Source organism: Sciurus vulgaris, assembly GCF_902686455.1.
Source record: "Sciurus vulgaris genome assembly, chromosome: 12".
Classification (NCBI taxonomy): Eukaryota; Metazoa; Chordata; class Mammalia; order Rodentia; family Sciuridae; genus Sciurus; species Sciurus vulgaris.
Genome location: NC_136473.1, coordinates 53581429 through 53601495, shown reverse-complemented (window position 1 = coordinate 53601495; position 20067 = coordinate 53581429). Strand labels below are relative to the sequence as shown.

General features: G+C 33.3%; 1 protein-coding gene across 4 annotated transcripts in view; it reads right to left on the bottom strand.

The window, feature by feature from the left end:
- Window positions 1-20067, bottom strand: part of SDCCAG8 (SHH signaling and ciliogenesis regulator SDCCAG8) — a 249952-nt gene that overhangs the window by 148248 nt on the left and 81637 nt on the right. For all 4 annotated transcript variants that reach the window (XR_013758046.1, XM_079106102.1, XM_079106103.1 and 1 more), the window contains 3 exons: window positions 15192-15344; window positions 7034-7168; window positions 3971-4087 (listed from right to left, as the gene is read on the bottom strand). Coding sequence is in view for 3 of the 4 variants with exons in the window: in XM_079106102.1 (XP_078962228.1) it covers window positions 3971-4087; window positions 7034-7168; window positions 15192-15344 (405 nt within the window). In the remaining variant the exon portion in view is untranslated. The remainder of the gene's footprint in view (window positions 1-3970; window positions 4088-7033; window positions 7169-15191; window positions 15345-20067) is intronic.

Genomic DNA, 20067 nt, shown 5'->3' with positions numbered 1-20067 from the left:
GCCTTGATACTGATGCTGCCCTCCATCCAGGGTGGGACTGGGTCATGTCAGTGAGTGAGGCATATGTTCTGTTGTTGCCCCTGGCAGCAGTCTGGATTTGAACCTCCCACTGCTGCAGGGTGACGGTTTGAGTGTGTACACACTGGCACACTATCCCTGTCCCAGCCTGGCAGCACCACACACAATTAGTGGACTCAGTGCAGAACCTTTTGCCTATCCTTGATCCAGGAACTACATGTGTTCCAGTGTGGAGGTCTGTTGGGGGTTGCCTGTCTGATCTCCCTGTAATAGGGAGATTGACTTCTCCCACTCTACATTAGGGTATGATGTGTAGGTCCCATGGCTACAGCAAAGCAGAACCCAGAAACTTATTGCCCACATGCATGTCTCCTAGTTACAGGGCATGTGCAAGAGTCTGCACTCCCCTATGTGTATGTGTATACTGGAGAAAGCCTGAAATTAAATACCACATAAAAAACTAAAAGGTTGGGGAGGATGAAGAAGAAAGAAAAAAGTTTTATATTTTAGTGACTTCATCACTTTTTCCTGCTTTCTGAACAGAGTGTGTTGTATTTTCACTTTTCATTAGTCCTGATAAAAGATTTGGGGCTATAAAAGATCATCTTTGAGATTCATCTACCTAAATGGAAACTTCCACATCCCTCATTTCAGATCAGTCAACCCCTACGATACCTTGGCTTCCTGCAACATTCCTAAATCTTAACTATGAAGACTTTGAAATTATGTTCTTTGGGTTTTAGACTCCAAGGAGCTCCTTTTGGGACATGATCATGAATGCTGCATGGTAGCCATTTCCTCAAATTGCTAGTGGATTAAGAATTCCTTAAGAATAATAAGAAGTCATTTTGTAAATATAAAGCAAAATCAAATGTTACATATGAAGTATAATAAACAACAAAGAAAGTTTAAAGTTTTACTCACAACTTCCTTTAATTCCCTTTAAAGAGGATAGTACTGTGGCATTCATATACAGAAAAACATGCCTGTTTTCCTGATTTGAATAAAACCAACCATAAAACCTTTTTGAAGCAAATAAATTTAAATATGGACTAGACATTATTTGATATGAAGGGATTTTTGTTACTTTGCTATAATAATGCCAGTGTTTATATAAAAAAATCTTTAATGCACACTAAAGTATTTATGGGTGAAATAAGAAATCCAATATCTGAGATCCACTTTAAATATTTCTGCAAGAAGGAGAGAAGGGGTGCAAAAAGAAGACAGGGAAGAAGAGGAAGAGAAGATGGAAAGAAAATGATGATGATAAAAGATGAAGGTGGCAACAATAAACACAAAGGAATTAAGAGAAAAAAATCTGAAAAGATGGAATGGGGTTGTAAATGATATACACAGGAGATGGAAATCCAGGGATTCATTCTAATATTTCCTTTGCCCTCATTGGTTTTAAAATTCTCACGAAGGTGTATGTATGTATACCTATTGCCGATAAAAAGTTCTGATAAAAACCAAATCACAGATTTCTCATTTTCCTCCATACCAACATACCAAATGTTTTCTTATTGGTGTTGAGGGTGTATTTTGTGTGTGTGTGTGTGTGTGTGTGTTTGGTTTTTGGTGTAAGAAACATCATCTGAGTCTGACAGTTCTCTAAGCTGCAGAGATACAAAGGAGATGATAAGAAGGATAATCTGCCCATGGTTTGTGAAACAATATAGAAAAGAAAAGAAAGTGAGTGGAAGAAACTGTCATTGTTACTCTCCTAACCTTTCCTTCTAATTATGCCAGAGTCAAGACTCAGGTCATGAGGAAAATTATTTTGGTAGTCAACCATTTGTCCTATTTTGTAGACATCAAAAAAAAAGTTCTTGTTCTCACTACTTTCAATCTCATAGTCTCCCACCTACTTTAAAAACCTATCAAGTGGTCAGATTAACTAAAATATGAATAAAATGACTAAATTATGAAGACACCTGTTAGCAAAAGATGGTCTTCTTATTATGCTGAATTATATAATATTTTAAAGTTAAATATATTTTGTATTATTCTCCATATTTCAAGAAAATCCTCAACATGTCCAGCTTTTAAAAGTTAAATGTAAATTTCTCTCTTGAGTGCAGATGGTGGCCAAACAAAATAGCTCTTTGGTCTTACAGACAGAAGGTCAGGTCATGGCTGAAAGACCAAAGAACAATTGCTGCTTTGCTACTCCAAATCATCCATGGAATGAGACACCACTACTCTCTTTTCTGAAACTGTCTGTTCAATACAAAATAGTTACAAAGAGTACCTATAAAATTTCCTCACATTCTGTCCCAGAAAAAGTGTAACAAGTGCATCACATCACAAATATAACTGTTCACAGGTTTTATTCCTAACTCAAAGACCTTCTAAAAAGGCATATCTCCATCTAAAAATGTATCACTAAAAATCATTATGAAAACTTAATTGTTCACTATTATCAGAAAATATCTAAAAATGAAAACTCCTATAAAATTCTACAACTTTAGCCTTTACAGTATTACTGGTTAATTAGAATGAGATATAGTGCGAAAAGATCAATATTACAAATACTTTTGCATAGGTTATTCATGTACAGGTGATATTTAGCTTGAATTACTCCTTTTTTTCCCCTCTAAAACATTATAATACAATTTTAAATAGCTCAGACTTTGTGCCTTTATTTTCCCAGGTAGCTCAAAATGTTACACTGGCAGAATGTTCTATAATATAAAAGGTATTTCATAATGCCACAGAGTATGTTAATATAACTTAAAAATTATAGTATATTAGGAAAGAAAGTTCTCTCTGACTCAGTAACCCAAGGCTTTCAGTACCTAATAGAAAGTATTTTCCATTCCATTATCAGGCACGCCCCCAACTGGATGAAATAAAATAGTTGCTTTATTTGTACATGTTAATAATGAAAAATCTTCTGGACATGTAAAACTTGTTTTAACACTTTGAATATAGTGGTAAAAAAGAAGAATTTGATTTTGGTTGTTTGCACTTTAATGTATTACTAAGAATTTCAGTCATGACTTGAAAAACTTTTGTACTAAATTTCATTATCACTTTCATTTTCAATGCTCAATTGTCTTTCTGTCATTTGTCATAAATAGTTAATTGGGCTGAAAGGGTATTATAAAAGCCTTGAGTTAAAAATATATTTGAAAAAAACTTACTTGGAGTTACATACTTCTAAATTTTAGTGATTTAAGATATTGACAGCAAGAACTCAGACTTATTTTTAATAGAATAAATTAAGCCTGCTTTCATTGGATATAAGGAATAAAAGTCTTCAATGCCCTATACTATAAAATAAAAATAGAAAATCAAAAGCCAGTTTATTAGAACTGTCTCTCTAAAAGCTGTATCCACATTGTCAATTAAAATTGGAGTCTCTGTATGATCTTAACAAAGTTATAACATAAAACATCTGTTCAAATTGAAATTGAAGTAAGTGGCACCCCCGCCCAACATTTCTAATTTCACCGTATTTAGGTTTCCTGAGCAAACGTATTCATGGTTATCTTAGTTAAAACTGGATCTGCTCTGCCAACAATCAATTTGATTGACATATTTACATATCAACTCATCTCATCTTACAAATTTTAAACTTTTTCATTTAAAATTGGATGCAAGTTGGCATCTTTCAAGAACTTTATGTACGTATATTTTAGGTTCAAACTGTGCATTAGAACATTTTCTTAACTTTTGTAAGTAATAGATACACATATCCAAATGTATATTTATGACCTGTCAGATTGGAATTTTATATGCATGTAGTTGTATTCTCACCACTTCATGTGAAAGGTGATAATTTTAGGCAACTATAAATGAAATTCTTTTAATAGTATAAACTGAATCATTGCATTAGTTAGAAACAATATAACAGAAATAAATAATTTAGGGATAACACCCATCAACTTCAGAAAGAATGTTAGTTTTATCTTTAATTGCTGCTTATGCTTGTGTCATCTCTTACCTGATCTTTAATTTCAAGATCCCTTTTAGTTTTTGCTCTGTACTCTCTGTGCTCCTTTTCTGCCTCATCTTTCTCCATTTTGGTTTTATTCAACTGAAAACGCATTTCTCCACACACCTGTTAGATTGTAAAACCTAGATCAATAGCTGTTGGGATCTTCCAGGCAATGCCTGCAATTAGATCTTTTGGTGCCCCCTAGAGGCCAAAAAGATAAAATGCAGGAGAATTTTTCTAAAAATGACATTTTCTATTAGAATATCCAGTATATCCTGTTAAGATTTAGAGACAATATCAGGCATTATTCAGTTTGACAGTTTAAAATTAAAGAAATATAAGCATATAAATAATAAATTTAAATAATGTGCTCAAGATTATTTTAGATAAAATAACAGTTTTAATGGAATATTATAAATTAAAGTACACTATCATCTAACTTTTAATTAGGTAAAATAAGTAATTAAAACATTGAGCTATATTATTTACTCAAAAATTTCTGGTTAAATATTTCTTTATATTATAAAATTTTCCTTTAAAGTTTTCATCAAGCTTTTATTTAAGGACATGTATAAAGGATTTTTTTCTCTCTGATGATAAGACTATATTATTTTTAGGTGTAAAATACCCAGTACTTAAACTTTTTATATAATTCAATCTCAGTGTAGTAATTGCACAATGCTACTTAAGGAATATTTTCTGTCAAAAATCAGACTGTACATTTAAACGAAGTAACTTTAATATATTGACAAATAATGAACATGCAGAGTATCTTAAAGGTGTTGTGTATCGTTCTTTATATAATTTCTATTTTTCCCTAATTCAGGGTCTCTACATAGAAATATATTTAGAAAATGAAATTAGTAGATAAATCTAAAGAAATTATACGCCTTTTGAGATAACTGAGAACCTGTAGTTAGTGTACATTAAATCACAAATCTGAGTCTAATATACAAATACAGGTTTTTAATGATCATATATTATCTAATAGAAATCCTTGCCTGAAACTTCCATTTTGGAATTTCTCCAAAAATAATGATTTTGGAAACTTCAGAAATTAATTTCATCACTATTGAGTTATTAGAATGTATTAAAGTATAAAATACGTGTTTCCTGTATTCAAATTTAAAATATTTCAGGGCTGAGGTTGTGGCTCAGTGGTAGTGCGCTTGCCTAGCACACATGAGGCCCTGGGTTTGATCCTCAGCACCACTTAAAAAAATAAAATAAATGTATTGTGTCCACCTACAACTAAAAAATATATTTAAAATTTTCAAAAATAAACTGATATAAGTTCAAATTTATACTAATAAGACAAAAAAAAAAGTCAATAAGCTTTTCCCCTGTGGCACTCAGAAAAATACAATAGAAAGGAAATTACTAAAAAAAAAAAAAAAAACCAACAACCTACTAGAAATTCAGCTGCTCTTCAATATGTGAGTTACCTCTTTCTACTTCAAAAATTTATAAATTTACAAAAAGCTTTTAACTATAAAACTAAATAAAATTTAAAAATTAATGGCAAGTGACAGGAAAAAATTACAGAGGTGCTAATTTATTTTCTCTTTAAATTCTTCACTATTCCAATCTATTTGGTTTATGTCTATGAATGAAATGGGAAAATCTCAAACTGATAATATCAGAAAATAATAATTATACAACCATAGTGTTTAAAATCCAACACCAATATAGCTTAATATGTAATAAGTGTTTAAGCATCAGGTCCTATTTAAAATTATTTTATTCCTTAATGTTTCTTTTAAAAGTTCCCTTATTACTTTCAGTTTAGCATTTGCTATGTTTATCCATAACACTTAAATTTCATCTAAATAAATCAACAAATTAAACTGAACCAGTTGTATGACCTCAGTGTTCAAAGCAATCTCAAGTCCCTTTATTCTAATCACTTCTTAGGTTTATCCTTTTGGATAGCTCTAGAGCCAAGAACTAATTCTTTACATTACCATATTTTTATAGAAAGTTCTTTCCTTATAAGGAACTGAAAACAATCACCATAGATTTCACACATAAATCTAATTTATAAATTAAGTTTTTTCATTATTTCTATGCCTCTGCATCAATTGCTTTACCTCCACTCCTATCTCCATACAAACACATGGGGTATACTGGCAAATATGAGCTCCTTAAATTTCTATATAAGCTAGTTTGAATTCTAGAAAGCAAATGGAGAATTACAGAAATTAAAGAAAAAAGGGGAAAATGGCTCTCTTTTAAATATATAAATTACAATAAATTCTAATTAGTGAATTATAAAGCAACGATGACATAACAATGTACCAACAACTAAGGAAAATATAGAAAGGTTATGCATTTTAAATAATTTATCTGTGTATTTTGTTAACAATAAGTTGATTTATTATATTATGCATGTCCATATGTAGTTTCTTAGTTTGAAAGAAACTGACTTGAAATCTATATGAACTGCAAGGGGTTCTTAAAATAGGGATCTTGCTAACCTTAGCTAGTTAAGACCACTATGCATTTTAGTACTGGGTTCATAAGTTTATGATGCCCATAGCACAGATGCTGTGAAATATGAATGTATAAACTTAAACATCAATATAATAAGAACTTGTGATTCAGAACCTTAATTTTGGAGGCCAGGGAATAGAAGTTTTATGTTAAGTACACTTTTCAGGTTATAAATGGATATCTTTGAAAATTATTGTGAAAATAAACTTTATGGTCTCTAGACAAAAAACAAACACTTTTAATTAATACAAGTTTTATGAAATATTTAATAATTAAAGTAACATAACTCTTATTTATATTTAATAAAGTAATATAACTTTATTTACTCCTAACTCTGAAGCTCTTTGAGGATATTAGTTATATCTAACTCATCTTGGTATTTGCAGTACCAGCAAAGGAGTTAACATAGTAAATAAATGTTCGCCAAATGACCATTAAGTAGACTTTTAATATTCTCGAAATAACAAAATTTCAAGACTTCTTCCTAAGAACACAAAGAACTTTGCACATTAGGAAAAAAAATTTCAAAGAAAATATTTACTTCTGTAATCATTAAACTAAAATCTCTTTTTGTACCTTAGTGATATCCATTTCCTGAGAAGCAAACTGGGTTTGAATTTCTTCTAGCTGATTAATAGCTGAAATCTTCTCCCTTGTAACCTTTTCCAGCTGGGCCTCAAGTTGGGCAATATTCTGAGACAGGATCAACATCTGTAAGAAGAAATGAAAATTCTTATAATAAAATCACTTGATAAAATAATATTTTATTAATAGAATCTCAGCATAGCCACAGAGCTCTCTGTTTAAGTTATTTCCCTATGGATAGGGTACATCCACTTCCCTACCTCTTCAGCTTATTCTGCATTTCCTTCCTATTCATGTCTCTGACCTCTAATCTTATTTTGTAAGATGTGAAAGATGATAAAAACAATTTTGGTTAAAATCCCAAGATGACAGATATCAGACACACAAGTAAGTTATGGAACAGACTTCCATAAACAGATTCAGAGGTGGTATGGAGAAATCAGGCAATTCTTAGTCCTTCTACCACATGGAGGGCATAAAAGGATTGACCCGGAGAGTTAAAGAGAAAGATAACTTCAGAGAGAAGATGACTTCCACTTCTCTCTCCCAAAACCAACAAAGAAAAGGCTTTTTGCAGTTTCTTTTGTTGGTAAAACTCTACCTGCCCTCCCATTTTCTAGCACTCCCCTAACCTTTCCAAAGCATTCAGTTCACCCATTATCTCCATGCCTTCTGGAAGTCTTCCTTGACCTCCAGTTCCCAGCACAAAACAAGCAATCCTTCACATGCTTAGGGCTGATGTGTAGTCAATGTGCACTGGGATGCTCATGCCTCTTGTTTTTGACCTCAGTGACTACTGCCTGTGCTGCACTTGTGTAATATTTTGAAAGTCATTCTGGTATGTACTCCTACAATAATCTCATAATCTCAGTATATGCACCTTCATCACCCCAACCTCTGTATACATCTATCTCAATATTTAATTACATTGTTTTTAGTCATCTTCTTGTTTCCTCAGTAGAGTAGAAGTTCCTCAAGGGCATGTTCATTAAAAAGAACCAAATATTAGATGAAAGGGTAAGAAATTAATGAGAATAAATGCCTCTTGCAAGAGACTCTGTGAACATTGGTCTTAGATTTTATTCTTAGGATTAAAAAATGCTTTCTAGAGTTTAAACTTTAAATTACAGATATTTGTTTATAATTATGTTTTATTCTGCTCCAGTGAGTCAAACTTCTCTAGGTCTTAGTTGAATTAACAGTTTTAAAATGAAGAAATGCTACCTTGACTCCAGCAAAATATATGGGGAACCTATGAGTTTAATGTGGTAAAAACAAAAACTGGTAATGAATTAGAAATAATGATACTTGGAATTTAACATTGTACACTGATGTGTGAATTCAGTTATAAAAATGAAATCAATAAGCAAAATCTTAAAATTAAAACTAAACATTGAGGGGCTGGAGTTGTAGCTCAGTGCTAGAGTGGTTCCTGGCACGCATAAAGCACTGGGTTCTATCCTTATTACTACATAAAAATAAATAAATAACTAAAATAAAGGTATTGCGTCCATCTACAACTAAAAAAATTTAAAAAAAAATCAATGTTGAACTAGAGTTTTGATACAGACCTTTACTGCAATAAAAACTAAGACAGGTGTCTGCCTTTGCATTATTATAATAAATAGCTAAAGTTGACCCTTATGAAAATAATGAACCCTGGTAGTTATTATCTAATTTAGGTAGATGAATTAATTAACTTTTCTGAAGACTGTGGAGAATTATATATTTGATTTATGATTGTTTACATGTCTTTATCATCAAAAGATAATCTACAAATCTAACTTACACTAAAATTAGCTTCACTAATAGCAAACTACAAAGTATATTGAACATATTATAATCCGAACCTAAAATGAAAGGTCAAAAGCAGATAAATAGAACAAAAGTATCAATTTAATTTCTTTAATTTAAGAATTCAAGTTCATGACTATCTATATCATGAAATATGTAATGACAGGTTTTCTGGGACCATGTAACAGCAACAAATTTCAATGACCCACTATTTAAAAACACATATTATATATTTATGTGGAGATAAATCTGATGGTAAACACATTAACATTGTATAGTTTTAAAGCAAATATGTAGACATTTATTTTTGCCAACTATAAATTCTCAGTCAGTTTCTTTTATAAAGCATGTTAACAAATCTCTCCCCTTCCTTAGGACTCATCTCCCTCTGCCACCCATCACTTCTTTCTTCTGCCCACTACCTGTCTTCTGCCTCCTGTCACCCACTTCCTGAGGTTTCCCCTCCTGTTGTCACACCTTCTTTTTCCCCATGCCCACCATCTGGAAGTCAGCATTACACTGCAGGAGCTTCTCCATCCACATCTGTTGCAGAGCCAGAAGTAACACAGACACAGCTGCAACACTGCTGGATGTCCAAGGCATTGACATCAGGTAAGTCCTTTAAACTTTGACAGGGGCAAGGAAGAGACAAGGACACCCAGGTCTGGGAGAACTCAACAAAAATTTCTGCAAAGCAGTCCCCCATGTATTGAATAAGGTACGAAGTAGAAATTCCCATACACGAGATACAAGAATTAAGAATTCTGGCAATGGGATATAATCAAGGGAACCAATTGAGAAAATGTGTGGACCATGGGGTTTGCTCAAGTAAATACATGATGATTGAATGAACTAACAAACCTGAGAGGCTCAGTGCAACCAAGGACTGTTACTGAAGGTAACAAACACTCACAGAAAGTAATGTTCATGGGAGAATGATTTAAATCTGTCTACACAGAAGACACCTGCTCTGCTAGAGCTTCCAACACAATGGAATTTAAAAAATAAAGAGAAAAGAAAAAAAAAATATAAAGAAAGAAAGCCTCTGAAAGTCTCAAGTATTCATACTGTTAGGAAAGCAGGGAGGGCTGCTATAGTACTAACTTTACCCAGCACTTACAATGTTATGTTTAGTTGTCCTACTACATTATGTTCCTCTGCTAAGCACTGTCATACACTGTTCTCTTTCCTTTAAATTCCTTTAGAGAAGAAATCATTATTTTCTTATTTTTTTTTTATTTTTAGAGAAGACATTTTATTGTTTTTTTAGTTCAGCCAAAATGAGATTAAAAAGTAAGTAACTTATCAAAGTTCATTCAAGAGAAGAAGGTAAACCTGGATGCTTTTTATTTAAAAAAATTTTTTTTTTTTTTGTACTGGGAATTGACCCTAGGGTTGCTTTACAATGAACTACATCCCCAACCTTTTCATTTTTTATTTTGAGACAGGTATTGCTAAGTTGCTGAGGGTCTCACTAAATTGCTGAAGCTGGCCTTGAACTTGGGATCCTCCTGCCTCAGGCTCCTGAGTCACAGAGATTACCAGTGTGCACCACCACGCCTGGCTAGTAAAGATAAACTTTAAATCAAGTATATCTACTTTTACTAACATGAAGGTCCAAGAAAGCTATTCAATAAGTCTACTTCTCTCTCTAAAGTAAGTATAATAGCCATAAACTAAACTTTATTCAATTCCTACCATAAATAGGTTATTATGATTTTTTCAAAATCTCATCTCATTTAATCCTGTCAAGTGTTTAAGGAAAGCAATATCAACCTTATTCTTTACTCCTGAAATGTAGAAAGGTTAAAAAATTGTCAAGGTCAGAAAAAGGTAAAATTGGATTCAAGTCACAGAAAGGTCAAATTGAATTTAACCCTAAATCCTTTTTTCTCCAAAGCTACTTTCCCTGCTAAGAGTACCTAATGTCAGTGCTAGGATCAATGTTGGCTCTTTAGTCATACATCTTTCTTTAGGATAGGATTTTTTTTTTTTCTTTTTCTTTTTTTTATTTTTACAGAGTGCATTTTGATTCATTGTACACAAATGGGATACAACTTTTCATTTCTATGGTTGTACACAATGTAGATTCACACTATTCATGTAATCATACATGTCCATAGAATAATAATGTCTGTCTCAGACCACTATCTTAGGATAGGATCTTGATATCAAAGGTTGGCAAAAGTTTATTGGGGGGAAAATAAGCTTAAATGGCTCAGGTTCCAAAATGCACTGTATTTCTTTCACCATTTCTATTCATGAAATAATTGTTAGTCTTAGTGAAAAGTTCTCTTACATATGAACACAGCTGGCATACTGCCAGACACATTTCAGCTTTCCTTCTTCCTTTCTTATCAGAAATTATTATCAAATCAACATATTTTTTTGTATAGTAAGTAGAACTACTTAACAAGGCAAATGTTTTCCAGTAAACAATCCTCCAAATAAAAATCGCCTAGTATGAACACTAGCTGTTTTTTGCTAGTGTTCGACACAATGGTCAATTCACAACTTTACCTTCCTCCACACCTTGTGATAGACTAGCATTTTTTTTTTGGTGGGGGGGGGGGGGACTGGGGATTGAACCCAGGGCCTTGTGCTTACAAGGCAAGCACTCTACCAACTGAGCTATCTCCCCAGCCCCCTAGCATTTTAATTCTATCTTTCCAATTGCATGGAACCCCACCCCTGTTACATGCCATTCATTTAACAAATATATATTTAATCACATTTTAATGTGACAGGAATATATCAAACAACGAGTATCATACATGAACAGGACTCAGTAAATTAGGGATGGCAAAAAATTCAAATAAAATTTGTAATAAATTGAGTTATGGGAACCCATGTAGAAGATGACAATAAAGCTTTGGGAGGCTCTGAAAGGAGGTAGTGTCAAGAACTCTGAAGGATCAAAGAGGGCAAAAGAAGATTCCTGAAGGCAAGGGACAAAATACATGCAAAATTCTTAAACAACAAACATTATGACAGCTTGGCATGCATTCATGTTGGGGAAGTGCTAGGAGGTCAGAATGGTGGGGATGCAAAGAAGAAAATTGAAGGGAGATGAGACTGGAGAGAAAACTTAAAGTTTTTATGTTATGCTTAAGGGAACCTAAATTTTATCCAGGCTTGCAGGGAGACATAAAGATTTTAAAGCAAAAGACCGTCATATTGAGAAGTTCATTTTAGAAAGATCATTCTAGCTGTGATATAGAGAACAGATGGGAAGGAGGTGAGACTGGAGGCAGAGAAACAAGAGGCTGTAGAACAATCCAAGGGTGAGATACCAGTAAGGATGGGATAGAGAAACATGGCAATTTAAAATGCTTAGGACCCTGAATCTCTAGAACTTGGTGATGAGATGGATAGTGTAAGGGTGAGGGCAGAGACAAGGATGAAAATAAGATTTCTGTGGTGTGCAACTATATGAATAGTGGTTCCACTGAAACAAGGAAGATGGGAAATAAGTCTGATTTGGGAGCTCAGTAGAAAATTAAAGATTTAGAAATCAATACCACAAGTGGAATTAAAGCCACAATAGTGCCAAAGATTCCTCAATCCATACCTCTTTACTAAACCCTAGAACCTTCTATTAAGCAGCTTTCTGAATGTGTCTTCTTCACTCTCTCAAAAGTGAAGACATCATTTTCCCAAATAAAACATGGATTCAAAGAAATCCAGGAAAGAGTATCTTTTAAATATATGAACAAAACATGTTCAGTAAATATAGTACAGAGAAGTCTTCAATAAGCATAGCAAGAGTAATCTCACTGGCTGTGGGTACAGAAGCTGAATTAGAGAGGGCTAAAGAGTAAATGGAAAGTAAGAAAATAAAGATGTGTTTGGACAATCTTTCAAGGAATTGGTTTGATATATTTTGGGCAATGAGATTTTTAGAATTTTTAGTGTAGTAAAGATTGAGAACAGATTTTTTTTTTCCAACAGGTGAGAGAAATTTAAGAGTATTTTCCTATTGTTAAGAAAGAATGTAGGGAAGAAATTTTGAAGACTCAGAAGAGAGAGGGTAACAAATGAGATAAACTTTTTGAGGTGGGAAAGGGGCTGGGATCTAGATGAACAGATGAGTGATAGGATTAAAGGCTTGCCCATCCTAACATGATTGGGCTGTAGGTGAAAATTTTTTTAATGGCAGAGGTGAGGGGATAAGTAGTTGTGATGGATATTACCTAATGGTTTCAATTTTCTTTATTATTTTCTTTATCATTCTTTATTAAGGCTCCCTGCTGAGAATGAAGGACAAAGTGGTATGGCAGAGAATTTGAGGAGAACAAAAGTGATGTGGAATGATCATGGAAAAATGGGTCCAAGTTATCATCGTTTCCCACCTGGACTACTATATTTACCTTCCACCTGATCTCTCCATATCTTTTCTGGTTCTCTTTCCAATCTATTGACAAAATGATTTATCTCAAATATAAATGGCATCACAACACTGTCCAATTTAAAGCTATTCAGTGGTTTTACATTACTTTTTGGATAAAATTTAAAATCTTTCACAAGGAATTTAAGGTCATTCAGAATTTGGCCCCTGCACACTTCTCCAAACTCCACTCACTATTCCACTATTCTGTCCCTCACTCCTTATATTCTAGCCATCTGGGCATTCCTTAAATTCCTAAAAAGTCCAGTGCATTTTAGCTTCACAGTCTGGGTATATTATTTTCCTGGACCTGAAACTCTTCCCATCAACTCTTTACTCGACCATTCCTTCTTAATCTTTTCAGGTCTCATTTAAAAATCTCTTTCTTATGAAAAGTCTTATGACTGCATAGACTAGGTCAGATTCTCCTGTTGTACATTCCCACAGTACTCTATATTGAGCCTTTAATGCTTTATAACAATCATAATTAAAAAATAATTTATGAAAATGTTTGTTTAATGCTTACTTCTCCTAAGAGTCTGCTAGCTTCATGAGGGAATTTCATTGGTCCTGAGACTACCACATCCCCAGTCTCTCTAATATCTGTTGATTGCTGAAAGAATGGGAGAGAAAGGAATGCATAGGAGGACTGTTAGACCCCAAATGTACGAAGGTGCCTTCTACAGTAGGATTTTCACCAGCTGAGATCACCAATCCAAGGCAGACAGGTAGTCAGTCAGACTGACCTACAGTAAGGTTTTAACAGACACATTTTTTTTCTTTCAAAAAGGATAAGAAGAGAATGGAGTTTATAGTAAATGTTTCAGTTTACACAGAAGACTTAAAACTCACTGGGCAGAAGTTGTGACTTTTTTCTTTTTATATGCAGAAAGTTGCACATTGCCTTGCACATAGCAGATACACAGTATGTATTTGCTATATGAGTTAAATGTCACACTGGAGTATTACAGTATTTGGAGCACAAACTTTGAGTCCACTTTAAAAAAATAAACATGTAAAACAGTTGTTTCAGTTACTTCTTGCTCAATTTTATTATTGTAGCAACTTTAAAGTTAGGTTCCACTCAACTCTGTATTCCAATTTGTTACTGTTTTTCAAATACTGCACATTTCATGTTATTTGTTTCTTTATTTTTGTTTTCTATATAGTTTTTAGTTGTAGATGGACACAATACCTTTATTTTATTTATTTATGTGTGGTGCTGAGGATTGAACCCAGTGCCTCACACATGCTAAGAAAGTGCTCTATCACTGAGCTACAACTCCAGCCCTATTTGTTCCTTTGCCTATCATTTCTCCCTTCCAGTTATTCATCTGGTTATGGTCATTACTGGTCATGTAGTTTGTCAAAACTGATTTCACACAATGTGTATAATCACTTTATCTTGGTTACTCTGTTTCTTACGAATGTTTTATCTTATGCATTTTTAATTTGGAGTAGGAGATAAATGAGGGAGTCATTTGTCTTTAATTTAGGCAAAGTTGAAATAAAATCTGGAATTTGCAGAGCACTTGATCTCTTTTTAAAAACATGAAAGAGATAGAGAAGAAGGAGGATGAGGAGGAGGAGGAGGAGGGAGGAGGAGGGAGGAAGAGGGAGGAAGAGGGAGGAAGAGAGAGGAGGAGAGAGGAGGAGGGAGGAGGAGGGAGGAGGAGGGAGGAGGAGGGAGGAGGAGGGAGGAGGAAGGAGAATATCAAACTGAATGGCAGGATCAAAGTAAATTCCTAATTTGAGAATATGGAAGTAAATTGATTATTTTATTCAAAAAGGTCAGAGAAAAAACTTCATTGAGAAATATAAAAAAAACATTTTAATGAACTCTTAAATTATAAGAAATTTACTCATAAAGATTTTAAAATTTAAAGTCCATTCAAGAACGGCAGCTCATAGGTACATCAACACAAACATTTCTTCAGCAGTGAGCATACAACTTAAGTCCTTAAGTACCTTTGATTCCATGTCCTCCCTTTCTTTTGTCATTTCTTTTTTCATCATCTCTTTCTCAAAAGCCCTTTTCTCTTGCTGAGATGCAAGTTCTTTTTCAAGTCTTTCTGTCTGCCTCTCCAGTTCATTCTTCAACTGTTCACACTGGATTAGAGCCTGCCAGAATGAGAGTAATATGGAAGGTTAGCATTTAGGAAAAAAATACAGAAAAAATGAGTCAATTAAGCTTTACTTTTACTTATAGTAGTTAAAATTCACTAGAAAGTCCACTAGAATAATTTTTTGTTTATTGATACCACTTATTGATCTAAAATAGTATGGAAATGTTACATGTACTCACATATTTTAATATTCACAATTAAGGCTAATCAACTAGAAAATTCAGGTAATAGACCTTGATAAGGGCCACAGATAGTCAGAATTTGAAAACATGGATCAGAAAAACAAAGTGTTTTAGTATTTAAAATTACATATCATGTTAATACTATATGATTATATAAATTTTACTAATTTCTCATTTTTTTGTTAAAATTTTGAATATTTTAAATGACAAATGGATACATAATTTTAAATGAGATGTTAAATACTGTATTGACACACATCTACTATTTAACACTATATTAATGAAGTTTCCTTAACTATAACTAAAATTTAGTTGATTACCCTTAAACATACAACTAGTGTAAACATTAGGTAATAATCAAAAGTTAAAATAGGGAAAAAATCAAAACGGAATTCACTGCCTCATTTTATCATGATTGTCATCATAACTGTCCTTTACTCTAAATTTCTCATTCTGTATTTCCAGAAATAGTTTCTAATTTCCTTTCCCCTGGAATTTGTAAAAAGAAACCCAAGTCTTTTATGATTACTGGGTGATTAGAAATTTAATAGTCAACATTTGTTGGTAATGGAAATAGAAATAGTTGTAGCATAATAGTTTATGCTATTATACTTCCCTCTGGTAAAAGCTATCTATAATAAATACTAACAATAAATATCTAGGACCTGGAGGCAGTGGCTCACACTGGTAATCCCAGTTACTCAGGAGGTGAGGCAGGAGGATTTCAAGTTTCAGGCTAGCCTGGGCAATATAGTAAGAACCTATCTCAAAATAAATTTTTTTTAAAAGAGTTGGGGCAATAATAGCTCAGTGGTAGAATGTCCCAGGGTTCTGTACCCACAACTGCTAAATAAATAAATAAATATCTAGGATATGTGAATTTTTCTTTCTTCATCCAGAAAGCATTAAGCACTTTTTTGGGGGAGGAAGGGGTCTTTTATTGGACATTTCTGTACTAGTAGGTATAAAGTATGAGAGCAATTCAATAGTGTCTGATTAACCCAAAAAAGAAAAAGAAAAAAACAAAACAAAACAAAACAAAAAAAACCAATGATTAAAAAACGATTCTCCTAGAGAGTTAGTCCCAAGCTAAATTCTAGATAAGAATGCCTTGGAAAGGAAATTTGAAAAGAAATGAAAAAACATAATTTTTCCATAACTGAGGCACTTGGAGCTTGAAATATGAATCAGTGAATTTTGTGCTTCGAAATGCAATTGTGTTTATAAAAATATTTTATTTGAATGAAATAAAAATGTCTATAACTTGTATTGATATAATGAATATTACTGGTATGAGTTAATAATTATTGAATATATAAGTATATCCAATTGAGGTAGGATGGAAGAGACAAAAAAAAAAAAAAGAGAGAGAGAGACAAAAGGGAAGGAAAAAGAGACCTTAGCTGCAAATCTAAAAGCAACATGATTAGACTCACTCCCCAGATCTGTTTTTCCGCTAAGCTGGTCACTCCCAAATTCCTAAGAAATCTACAAATCTTAGTGTCACTATAAATTTACTAATCTATGAATATTGCTTTATTTTGATTTAAGCTTATGTGTACTGTAAGCCTACACAACATGTTTTAAGATTAGATAAAACAAAGAGAGATATATTTTAAGAACCTATAAAATATATTTTAGGAACCTATAAAATAGGCACATTCCAAATGTTATTTGTTAACCAGATAGAGGACACAATGCCAACCTGAAGATCCCAGAGAGAAGGACCAGACCACCGTAAACTTCTTGTGATCTGTGATCAAAGAACTGAGTTCACTAGGCTGGTGTCATTCCTCCATGTCATCCCATGCCCACCTCTCACACAGTTTGCTTTAAAAGAAGAGCCCTAAACCCCCAAAATGCATCTCACTTTGAACACCTACACCCTTTCTTCCTTGCTTTCTTTCACTAAATAAATCTGTCAGGTGCCTTCCTATCTGACAAATCCTGAGATTCTTTTCTGTGAAAAACATGAAGAACCTAAGTGAGCCAAGTTGAGATCTCCCTTTCCTCTTTGGAAGGGGCCGCATCAGACCCCCTCTGGTGACACAATCAGAAGGTTTTCAATTGAATAAAAACTAAATACAAGAATAGTAGAGTAGATTGCTGAAAATCTAAAACCCAGGGTAACCTGAAGATCAACTAAAGAAAGAATTCAATAAGTTCAGGAACTAGGAAGAACAAATGATCCTTATAGGACAAGAGGTCAAATGCCAAGACTGGGTGATTTAGCAAAAAGTACAATGTTGTAAATCAAATAAATAAAACCATTGCCGAAGTCTTGTTTGGGAATGGACTCTTTTAAGCATGAGCCAACACTAATCATGATGGGTCATGATGAGTAAGAATGAAAGGAACAATGAAATATTGAATAAAAAGGTTGAAAACTGGTTATTGATCTTTATTGGTGTCTAACCCGTGATTCACATTATAAAACGGCTTTTAATTTTATTTCCTTTGATTTTAAAATTTATGCCTGGTCACAATGAAGAAAATATTAAGAGTTAGTAACACTTGGAAGTAATCTTTCTTAAAATATCTTTCTAATAATGTACCTCATCAAAAGACTTGGTCTTCTAAACAAATATTTATAGATGTTTTCACTGAAGTTCTCTTTTAATTCTGGGGGTCCCTCACTTATTTTCCAGAACCCTAGTGTACTTTGTACCTCCTGATTACACTCATCTAACAATTCAATAAAGACATAAGAAGTAATTTCTCAAAGGATAGGTCAGTAAACGGACAATTAAAGTTAAATGACAGATCTTCACAGATGACCAAGTTCATGTGGGGCCTGCACTGCCATTTCTTCCAGGAATCCTTAAGAGAGTGGCTTCTCCCTTTCTGGTCCTTGATGGAAATGATTCAGGACTTAAGGGGGGAATTATACTTTCCTCCTACCAGCAGATTCAATCCTCAAGGGCCCTTTTCTTTTCTGGGAAATGTCCTTATTTGTGGTTGTACTATGATGTCCCTGTCAACACTTGTTTCAAAACATAATTTATTAGGATTGATATTTCTAGTCTAATTTTATTAAACCAAAGTATATGCATTACTATCTTAGAGTCAAAATATTTTTTCCACAGTGAAATTTGTATCTGCTTAACTGATTTTGAAAGTAAGAAAGTTATTTTAGGGTATAATAAGTCCTTCCTAACTGCTAGGGTTGGTTTCCTAGAAATTCTAGTGATAGAACAATTCATGACTAAAGAACTAACCTGTTAAACGAAATGTACAGTTATATGAACAAATTTTAGAACTTATTAATGTGTTTTTATTTTTATGAAATAAAGCCCTAGCTGGGCATGGTGGTGCAATCCTGTAATCTCAGCGACTGGGGAGTCTAAGGTAGGAGGATTGCAAGTTTGAGAGTACCTCAACAATTTAGCAAAGGCCTAAGCAACTTAGCAAGACTCTGCCTCAAAATAAAAAATAAAAAGGGCTGGGGATGTAACAGTGGTTAATTTCAGTGGTTATTCACCCTTGGGTTCAATCCCCAGTACCAAAAACACAAAACAAAACAAAACAACAACAAAAAACCCACAAAAAAAAAAAAAAAAAAAAAAAAAAGAAAGAAAGCCCATAAAATAAAAGTGATTTTCAACACATTTCAAGCATATAACTTGTAAATAATGCAAACTATTGATTTTAATGTAGAAACACTTATTTATCAGAAACATATTAATCAGTCCCTATCTTCAGTCTTCAAGATAGAGTAGCATAGTTTCATGACTAGGACACCTTCTGAAAAATGCATCATTTGGCAATTTCATCATGAAAACATCATAAAGTGTACTTACATAAACCTAGATGTTATAGGTCAATCATGTGACATAGCTCTTGATGCAATCAAAAGACACATAAAACATGAGATGTATGAGGCTGCTGTTAGCATAATAGGACACACTGTTTTACAGTAAATGTTTTTTATAAGTAGAAGGAATATACTCTAAAATAATGATAAATAATATGGTAGAGTTAATAGATAAGTAAATAACACTCATTTATTATCATTATCAAGTATTATGTATACAACATAATTATGATGTGATACACCTTTATATGACCAGCAGCATAGTAAGCTTACACTTGTATCACCACAAACACATGAGTAACTTGTTATACTATGTCTGAAGGAGTTAAAATTTAAGTGCCCATAATTAAATCACAGAATCTGTAGTCTAGCAAATGAACTTAGGAAAAGAAACAAAGAGGGACAGGCCTGAGGCCTGAACATACCTAAACAAGCCTAAAATAAGACTGCCAAAACATCAAAATCTAACTGGCCATGGAGGATAAACAATCTCCACAAGGCCGTGGACCATCTGGTGTCACCCACTTTCCCCCTTCTTCCCTTTTCTTTAAGGTTAACTTGACCCCTGCTAACCAAAATAAACTGCCCTACCACATTGCTGGAATGTCAATTTGCACGTACTACTTGCTGATGTAATCAATGTAGTCATGTGCCCGCTTATGTTTGAATCAGCCAATTATGTGTACCCGCGCCAAACTCCCTAACTTTTCCTATATAAACCC